This window comes from Alosa alosa, unplaced genomic scaffold (genome assembly GCF_017589495.1).
Source record: "Alosa alosa isolate M-15738 ecotype Scorff River unplaced genomic scaffold, AALO_Geno_1.1 AALO_1.0_unplaced_202, whole genome shotgun sequence".
In the NCBI taxonomy this organism is placed as follows: domain Eukaryota; kingdom Metazoa; phylum Chordata; class Actinopteri; order Clupeiformes; family Clupeidae; genus Alosa; species Alosa alosa.
This window is the reverse complement of record NW_025962325.1, coordinates 1-10,000: the sequence shown is the minus strand read 5'-3', so window position 1 is coordinate 10,000 and position 10,000 is coordinate 1. Positions and strand designations below refer to the sequence as shown.

The 10,000-nt window shown below is 45.4% G+C and overlaps 1 protein-coding gene across 1 annotated transcript; it reads right to left on the bottom strand.

Moving 5' to 3' along the window:
- Positions 1–882: 882 nt before the first annotated feature.
- Positions 883–9,318, bottom strand: LOC125290215 (anillin-like; the record flags this gene model as incomplete). Its single annotated transcript, XM_048237132.1, is given in 11 exon segments — positions 883–1,033; positions 1,327–1,475; positions 2,876–3,135; positions 3,396–3,500; positions 5,598–5,673; positions 5,788–5,892; positions 6,798–6,994; positions 7,233–7,641; positions 8,006–8,230; positions 8,232–8,326; positions 8,863–9,318. Coding segments are annotated over 11 exon segments (2,228 nt in total), but the record flags the coding sequence as incomplete, so codon positions are not given.
- Between the last annotated feature and the right edge of the window lie 682 nt (positions 9,319–10,000).

The window sequence follows — 10,000 nt, the reverse complement described above, 5'->3', positions numbered from 1 at the left end:
CCGCATCCCCCCTTCTTTTCATTCCGGTCATCAATTTCATCCCTGATAATCATATCTGTAATCATCCTGGACGCAAATCATCCTTAGCCTTTCTGTTATTAATGTTATGTTGTGTTATGTTTGTGGAAGCCAAGTCAATGTGATGTCTTGTTAAGTTACAGTATGTGTTTATGTAATGTACGTCTGTTTGTCGTATGTAGTATTCATGTGCATGTCGTAGTGTTGCATTTTCTGTTATGTCAATGATGTTTGCAAATAAAAACAAAAAAACAAAAAAAACAAACGTAATTGAAGCATGTTTAGGGTCGATTTTTGAAGAAAACGTAATTGAAGCATGTTTAGGGTCGATTTTTGAAGAAAAGTTCGTAACAACAGTTGCTTTAAACCTCTACAGAAGTTATGTCTCATTTGCCTAAGCAAAGGCTAACCAGAGATGGCTACAAAGGCAAACTAAACGTCATCGTTTTGGTTGTTAGTTCGCTGTCGGCGGTATTTTCATGAAACCCCCAGTACATGTGCATACTCACAAGGTCTGCCACCTCTCCACGATTGGCTATTGAGAAAAAGCTTTGTTCAAAATCAGAGACATTCTCCCCGCCCTATTTCCCTCTGAATCAAGGCGTATTCCTCTAGACTACTCATACAGTAGACAGCAGGGCACCAGTTAAGGACAACATTCACCTCCACCGCAAAAACACAACTGGGGTTATGAGAACTGAAAGGTACTAGCAATTACTTGACCAATGGCAGCCCTCTTTCTGTACTAGCTGACTGAGGAACACTCCTGCTATAGTGGTTGACCAATGGGAGCACTCCCGCTGTGGTGGTTGACCAATAGGAGCACTCCTGCTACGTTGGTCAACCAATGGGCAGCCTCCTCACCTTCATCCTCTGCTTGATGCTGACGTGGCTGGCGGCACGGGCCTGCTGCTGCTCGGCCCTCTGGGATACGTCCTCCTTCCTGACGATCACCTGCTTCACGTGCGGCCTCTCCGTCTCAGTCTTCACGCGAGTTGACCTGTAGGCGTCAATGCTGACGCACGAGAGGAAGAGGACAATTAAACCTCACAAGTCCTAAACAAGACAGCCCTCATCAGTTATTCAGGAAGACCGTTTTTGAATAAAAGAGGAATTACAAGGAGAGAGATCACACAGTCAGCTTCCCCTGGTACCCGACTCTGAAGATAAAAAGCTAATTTTTTGAGTGAGGGCTCTGTGTGTGTGTGTGTGTGTGAGAGTGAGTGAGAGCGAGGTGAGCGAGTGAGTGAGTGAGTGAGTGAGCGAGTGAGTGAGTGAGTGAGTGAGAGAGCTGCAGGTGTGTGGTACCTGTAAAGTAGGTTCTGTTCTCCATCTGTATTCTCCAGGCTGTCTGAGGAACCGGCCTTCAGTATACGGGCCTTCTGGAACTTGCTGAGCCTGGAGGAGCTGTCTGGGGTGCTGCTCTTCTCCAGGAAGGAGCTGGCGGGGGTGGACGTCTGAGGAGAGGCAGAACGTTTACACAGGTTAGTGCTACACGTACACTTCATCTGCCCCTTTTAGGTTCAGACAAGAGGTTGTGAATGGAAAAGGTATCTGCATGTAGTGTGCAGATGTTGCTTTTTTTTACGTTTACATCCGAAAGCTGCACCACCAGCTCTTGCTTGTTTACAGCCATTCTATTCCATTGCACTGTAAACACAGGAGCTCCACAACGGCATTTAGAGAACGCAAACCAGCCTGGTGCGCATAGAAAGCTGTTCAAAGTAGTACATAACAAGACCCAACTACTGTCAACAAGAAAATAGATCTAAGGCCGGTCAGGGACAAAAAGGTCAGTTGTTTCACTTGACGCCAGGTTAGAGATCAGTGGATGCTGATTGCCTAGTGGGTTAAATATTTATTTTCTTGTCAATGTGTTAATCTTGCACACTGGTTATACGTCTGGAGACAACCACTGTGAAATGGGGACTACGTGGGTGGGAACGATTGCAGTGCACTGCACTTTGACTGTCAAATCCACCCCAAAGACATTCAAATTGGGCAGGATATCACAAATGGCTGAAAGCAGAAGTTCACATGGCTGCTTGAAGGAACAGGATGCCAGTTTATCAGTTATTTTGACAGCACTTCTGCTTTCCAATGCTGAGGTTGTGTCTTAAAGGATATAGTCTTGTCTTATTTATTTTCAACAGTGTTTGTTCAAAAAGCAGAGATCAGAGGTAGGGCTTAAATGAGAAGCTGCTGGCCTCGTTGGCGTTTGTTTCCAATACTGCCAGGGTTCTAGTCCCCAGTTTCAGTGAGTTGTCTGACCCGAGACTGCTAGCACTGGCCACATAATGCCAAAGTCACGGCTGGCTCTTGAGACAGGTCCGAGGGCTTTAGCTCGGACTAGGGCACTCACGGGCCAGTAGCCACCAGAAGAACCCAGGAGCACGGGCTCAGAGGACGACTTCCCCTCAGACAAAAACACAGACACGTCCAGCTAGTCAAAGAGAAAGCACACGGGTCTGGGTGAAGATGGACTCTGCTACACAATCTCTGGCTGCAGTTAGGTCATGTAAAACTTCCATAGACATCTCCCAGTGCTTCCACAAGTTTCATTCCCAATGCTTTCACAAAACGTCTACTCTGAATTGGAATTTTCTCTTTAATGTGCGAGTTGTGACACTGTGAATATGTAGTGTTCTCTAATGCACTCTAAAGAGTGTGAGAGGGACATACTATGTGTTTTCTTTCGAGTGTGTGTGTATATATATATATATATATATATATATATATATATATATATATATATATGTGTGAGAGAGAAAGACTCACTACGACGTTTCCTCTAGTGTGTGTGTGTGTGTGTGCATGTGTGTGTGTGTGTGTGTGCATGTGTGTGTGTGAGACTCACTATGAATTTCCTCTCGGGGCTCTTGACCACTGCAGCCACGGTCTCCGCCAGTGGGGTCAGCAGAGACATGGACGAGATATTCAGCCCACCCTCGTCGTCATCATCATCATCATCTTCATCAGCGCTCGGCTCGTTGCTGTCCTCCAGGACTCCATCAAACAGATTGTTTATCACCGCAGAGTTGATGGAGCCGTCCACGTTCATTTCCTTCTCTGTCACTTCCTCTTCGTCCTTCTGTTCCTCCTCTTCCTCACGTCTCTCTGCACCCGAGAAGAGACAGGAACATCAAACACCATTCCACACCATACACGCCAAAGGACAAGAGGTCCACTTACACAACACTGAAGATTGTTGTGACATTTGACATAGCCTAACGCTGCAACATTCACAGCCTTTGAATTACTTGTGAATTAATCGACTGATTTTCCAGCTTGGAAACCTGAATTTTGTAATTTCATGACATTTAAACAGGTATAAAGAACCGGGAAAAGATTGCTGGATAATTGATAGCTTTACAAACCATTTTTCTCAACTTCCTTGAACTCATGTGCCATCTTCTCGGCTGACATATCTACTTTCTTCAGTGGGCTTGGAGTTACAGTGGTGGGGGGCTTTGTGTGTCTCTCTGTGGAGAGAAAACATTTACATCAGTGACATCATTAATTACCAAAGACCACTGAGTGAGCAAACGCATACAGAAATGAAAACAGATATAGATTGAAGAATTTATAGCTATGCCCCTTGATGTCAATATTCAAAACCATTAAGTGCTAAAATGGTACCCAGACTGAAAGGGTCACAATCTTACCCAATTAACAACATTATAGTACAATATCAAGCGTTACAGGTGTGCTTTGGCATATCAGAGACATCATTTTCCACTTTAAATATTTACCAGACTGTCTACAAATCAACATTATCCATCAGCCAATGTTAACAAAGGCATCTACTCCATATTATACTATATTTTACATTATTAGTCATGAGTCTCAGTACTTCAAAGGTGCTCTAAGTGATGTTGGGTAACATCACTTCTGTTGACGTTCAAACAAAACAGAGAGCTGGCTCTCTACTCCCTCCTCTGCAATTGAAACAGTCCTGAACGCGCATCTCGTCGGTGATTGGCTAGAACAGTTTGTTATATTTTAATGGTCCAGGGGCCTGTACTACGAAGGGAGCTTAACCTACCCAGATGTAACCCAGGGTTACTTTGTTAAACCGGGGTTGACAAAACCTGGTTATCTTAAGTGGTGTTAATCGGTACTACAACGCTGATTATGAAGTTGATTTGTTGAGGGGGGTTAACCTAATTGAGTTTGTCTTGGCGTTCACATAAAGGGCGGGTTGCAGCGCAAGTCACCACTTTCAATGATGACGCTAATCACCTTATTTTACGGATGAGGAATGCACAATTATTATGCCAAGTTATGAGGAATTAAAACCCACTCCTACCAAAAAATCAAATACGCCGGCAGTGAACAAAGCAAGGCAAGGCTGTTGGCAACGATTGCAGATCGGGTAGCCTAAATGCCTAAAAGTAAAGTTTTATTTCCACATGTTATTCAAATATGTGTTACGGAGGATTAATAGCTTGCGGAATGTCTGAAATGAGTTGAAATAATTAAATTGCCTATTTTGAGTTCATAGAAATGCCTACAGATGCAACCCAATTCAGAAGTGGGCATATAGATTACAGTAATGGGATGATTGAATGTTTAAGTAGCCCCCATTGACTGATTTAGTGTATGCCTAATCCTGTGAACATTTCAGATGCAACACCATTGCCAAACGCACATGGCAGCAGGTGAAAATGAAACAAACACATTATTCAGAATAGTAGGTTTATATAGTTATAGCTTGCCTAATTAATAATTGCATTCATATTTCTTAATTATGAAAACATGTAGGCCTAGTATGCTTATAGCCTTCACTTGGCCTCTGTTTTACAGCTAACAAGAAAAAGGTGTCTTTGAACACTACTGTAAGGCACCAGAGTGTTTTACAGTAGCAGAGGAGCAAACAATAGTGGAAGGCCGATTGTGGAAGGGGTTGAGGGAGGCATTCGGTCAGATTCTGGTGCTGTGGAAATGTGTAGCCTTTATGTGCAGGGTACAGTAATATGACATTCAATTCAACAAGTTTGTTAAAATGGTGATTTGAATTTATTAGGCCTACTGTAGGCTATGACGATTTATTTTCGGACATACAATATTCTTGCTCAGATGTTCAGCATCACCGATTAGATGGAATACATGAATGTCCACGTAAGGGCATTGCTATGACGGGTGACATTAGAGACTTCTGCCTAGATAGGCCAGATATATGTCGTATGGCGACATTGTCCCAATTGTTAGTGGAGGGGTGGTTCTAAAAACACCTCGGGTTAACCAAGAACATAACCTGCTCGGAGCAGGTTTGAGATGCAGCATAAATTGCCATGGCAGCATAGCTCGGTTTAAACCTATCCACCTTTCGTAGTACGGGTTAATCGGGAAGTTACTCTCGAAGTTACCCAGATAAGCCAGTAACCCCGCTACGTAGTACAGGCCCCTGGCTGGACCAGGTTGTTTTTGTAGCCTGGGCTGTTCACAGAGACCGTGTTTTTTTACAGTGCAGGGGACATACATGTTTGCTGTATTTGACATAAAATGTTTTAGCTTAGAAAGCGTGTAACATCGCTTAGAGCACCTTTCAATCATCTCTAACACAAATAGCTCTGTACCTGCTGTTCTGGTCTCAGTGGTGGCGCTCAAATCACCACCAGAGGGCGCCAAATGCTCATCGCTGACTTCTCTCTCCTACAAGAGAACAACCATCAAGTGTGCTGGTGAGTATAAATGACAGCAGGCTTCGCAGTCCATCACTATCATCAGTGCAGTGAGTCAGTTAGTCATAAATTATTCAAAACGTACCTTCAGCTGGGGATCAACCTTCTCCTTGACTCGTTCTGATTTGTTCGCTGATGTGTTGCCCTTCTGAAATCGACTGCGTATCTGCGCCAGCTCCATCTCTCGCTCCTAACGACACATAACATGGCACACATCAACTGGGCACATTTGACACACAACAGACAGGCTTGATAATGACAGCATCTTCCTGTATCTTAGCTGCTAGCACAAGTTGCTAACACCAATGACAATAAGGCCAAAAACTCAAGCTCAAAGTACTAGTGTACAAAGTACACTAATAATATGCCTGTCTAATGACTGCTGTCGGTCCGTGTTTCTCAAAGTGTGGTCCGGGGACCACTGGTGGTCCGCAAGCTATCCCAAGTGGTCCTCGAGCAGACGTGGTAAAATATAATATAGATGAGTTGTTTGCAATATTGAACCAACTTGTATGTAAATCCAAACAGTTCTGCAATACTGTCTAACATATGCCAGTTTAAATTTTATGAATCCTCTGACACAATAATCAAAGTGCAAAGACAATAAGCAAGGTGGTTCAGTGAGTAAGCCTATTGTGTAGGCTAATATACTGTTGAAGTAGGTCTAATCTTTTTTTTTTTTTAGCTAGGTGGTCCGTGCGTTTCTTTTTTATTGGTTAAGTGGTCCTTCGTCTGAAAAAGTTTGAGAAACACTGCTGTAGGTCACATAGGATGCTAGTGTATGCTACACAAAGTAAAAGCAAAACAAAAATAATAATATGAATGACAAAATTTACACATAAACTATAACGACATGAAGAACGATATCGCTATCACTATCAGAATGATTTCGAGAACAATAAAACTAAAAAGCTGAGAGCCAAACAGAATCCATAAAATGTTAGACATCGCATTCTTCAACACAAGACGACACTTTCCTTATTGTTGGTCAGTGTGGACGCTCATATCGCTATAGTTACAGCTATTGTTATAGTTATCACTCCTGGTGTGAATGGCCCTTGATCATAATGTGAATGAGGTCTCAGGACTACTCACCATCTTCTGCTTCTGGGTCAGATCAGCGCAGGTGGTGGAGCCCTGGATCTTGTTGAGCCTCTCCTGGACCAGGCGTGATGTGGGGGTGGCAGACGGGGTGGCGCTGGGGGTGGAGTTCCCCTTGGCCACTGACGGGGAGCTCTTAGTGTTCAGCTCCTGGCACCGCTCACCAAAGCGCTCCAGGAAGGACTTCACTCCTGTGCCAGAGCACCAAACACACAGCAGTGAGCACACAGACACAGACACACACCTGAGGGTACACGTCACTAATAACATGCTCATAGGGCTTAATGGAATGACAATACCCTTGTCTGAAGTTATCACAATTTTTTTTATATATATATGAAATGGTAATCTAATCTTAAACAGCCTGGCCCACGTCTGAAATCAGGCACAGTGCCTGAGAACTTTAGGCTTTAGAGTTTGTGGTCTCACCTGGTGTCCCTGCAGTGCCCTTGGGCTGGGCAGGGGTGGCATCTCGGGTGCTCCTCTCCCTGGCATGCGCCTGGGAGGCATCAGCAGTAGCACCAGCTGCAGGGGTGGGTTTGGAGGGCAAGCCTGGCTTCTGGGGACTGGCACCAATCGACCCCTTTCCTGCGTCCTGCTCCCGGTACAAGCCCTGGGACTTAAGGGGGCTCCGTGCAGATGCGGAGCCCAGGGAGGAGAGTGTTTTCTGGGGGCTGGCTGGGATAGCTCCCCTGGAGAGCGGGGTCTTCTGGGGGCTGGAGACGGGGGAGGGGAGAGCGCGGGACGTGGGCTGAGCAGGACGGGGCTCCGGAGCCTCTGTGTGCTGGGCGCTCGGCAACACCACACGGTTGGACTTAACCGGAGAGTACACTGGAGGCTAAGAGAAGCAGATTATCATGGGAGAAAACACACACATTACACAGCATATATGCCTCACAGACAGTCAACGCATTCATTACAATTCTACTGACAGAAAATAGACGGGAAGTTGATCCCAGGCCAACGAACAGACAGACACTTTTTGAGTTTTAAAAAAATCCATTAACAAAGCAGTGCAGCAGTGCCAATTTAAAACACCAGAGGTTGATTTCACTTGTTGTAAACAAACAAACAAACAAACCTCACACACTTCGAACACGTGCATCAACAAAAGAGCCTTTGATAGAGACTCGGTATATATAAAGGGGGTCGACTAACCCCCTTTACTCTCAGTGAGCCGTCTTTGATGCTCTGCTCCTTACCTGGCGTGCTGTGGGGGTTTGCTTGCTAGCAGCTGTGCTTTGCTGAGCCGCGGCACTGGTGGGAGGGGCACCGCGGGCACCACTGGAGCCATTCCCAGAGCCAGTCCCAGTGCCAGGCTTCGCTGGTGCCCCTTGTGCATTGTCTTTGCGTCCCGAAGCGTGGCTCAGATCGTCCTCCCACGACCCGATGGTGGCGGCCAGGTTGGCCAAGCGGCCCTTTCTGCCCACGGGAGTGCCGGAGGCTGGGGGCGGGGGCAGGGGGCACGTCGTAACGCTGGGACTTATGGGGCGATGCATCCATGACGACCACATCAGAAGAACCTGCCAACAACAGCAGAGCAAAGGCTACAGGGTTACTTCTATAAATCAGACTTTGCCTCAGTTATGAACACTTGACATAATTTATAGACGTATACCCCCACCTCAATATTATTTCATGTTGTAAGTTTTGCATTTTGTAAGTTGTAGTAGTATTTATTTAATATAGGCACTACTGGACCGATCTACATCTCACACTGAGATCCCTCCTTTCCTATCTTGCAATGGAGAGGAAGTCAATACTAAGGCACCATGATTTGGAATCAACAGTAAGTTCAGTTGAATTTTAAACATAATTCAACTGAAAAAATACATGAAAAAATGCAGTTACCAATGTAAAGCAAATGAGTGCACTGGATGTATGAAAGAAAAAAAAAAAAAAAAAAAACAAGAGCATTGTTGCAATACAGAATGCAGCAAAATAATCGCTATATTTCTATTACACAGTTTTCATAGTCGTTGGAAGTCCTAATTGAAGACTGATCAATGAATTTGATTAATTACACAGGTCCTACCCCAGAGCTGACCCTGCCTCTTACCCTCGCCATCCCAGTTGGTCCTCTGGGCGGCCAGTTTCTGCAGTCGGGCCCTCATACCGGACGTAGTCGGGGCAGCGTTGTCCATCACGCTCTGCCTCTCCCTCTCCAGCAGGGGCGCTGTGGGCTTCATCTCCATGTCCCGGCCCCTGGGGGCCTCCTCTTGGGGCCGTATGGCCACTCTCTCCGGCTCTGGGGCTGGCTGGGGGGCTACGACCAGGTGCTCGGGCTCCCCCCAGGTGGCTGTAGGAGTGGGGGCCGGTCTCTCCTTGGCCAAGGAGAAGGCTGGAGACACGCTTGTGGGGGCGATGGGAGGCTTCCTGTCGACGATGGGGTCTGTGGTCAGAGGAGTGTTTGTGTGTGTGCGGTGGACATTTTCGGCCTGGGCCACGTTGAGTGCGTTCTCATCTGAGCAACGGCGTTTGGAGGGCGAAGGCTTAGCAGCAGGGGCCAATGGAACTGGATGAAATCAACACAGGGGAATCGTTACACTACAGTCTTAAGAGAAACTCAAGTATGAGATATCAGTCATATTGCTTTAAATAAAAACTGAACTCAATAACAACACCGGGAGAAGTTTGGTTATGTAAAGTTCTCTGTTCTACTGATTTGTGACCTCCAACAATGCCCAGACGTCTCATCACCACAAGTGATCATAATATAACCTAAACAATGTATTAAAACTCAAAACCAGTATCTGTCAATCATATTGTATATGCTATTCTTAACCCTAATTTTGTGTGCATGTTGAGACGAGAGTAACAGGAAAGCAGCTGGACTGGCCTACATAGCTCTGATTAGTAGGAGTACAGTAGGACATTTCCGGCATTGTGACCTTTCTGACAGACATCTCCAATAACGCCTGGGGAGAGGCAGGAAGTACAGACGCTTCCTGGGGCGTGACATGGACTACAGCTCTGCAAGTTTGTTTTAAAAAGAAACAAACTAAAGTTTCTCCATAGCAACAGTATGCATACATTGCTGCACACCTTTTACAGATAGGCTGAAATTTGACCAGAGCTTATACTATTACAAATGACAAATCAATTACCTACAACTCAATTCTATCAAACGCAAAAAAGAGTGAAAGCTTGCAAATATTACACAACCCAAAAAATTGCCACATAGTTGCTTTTTGAAA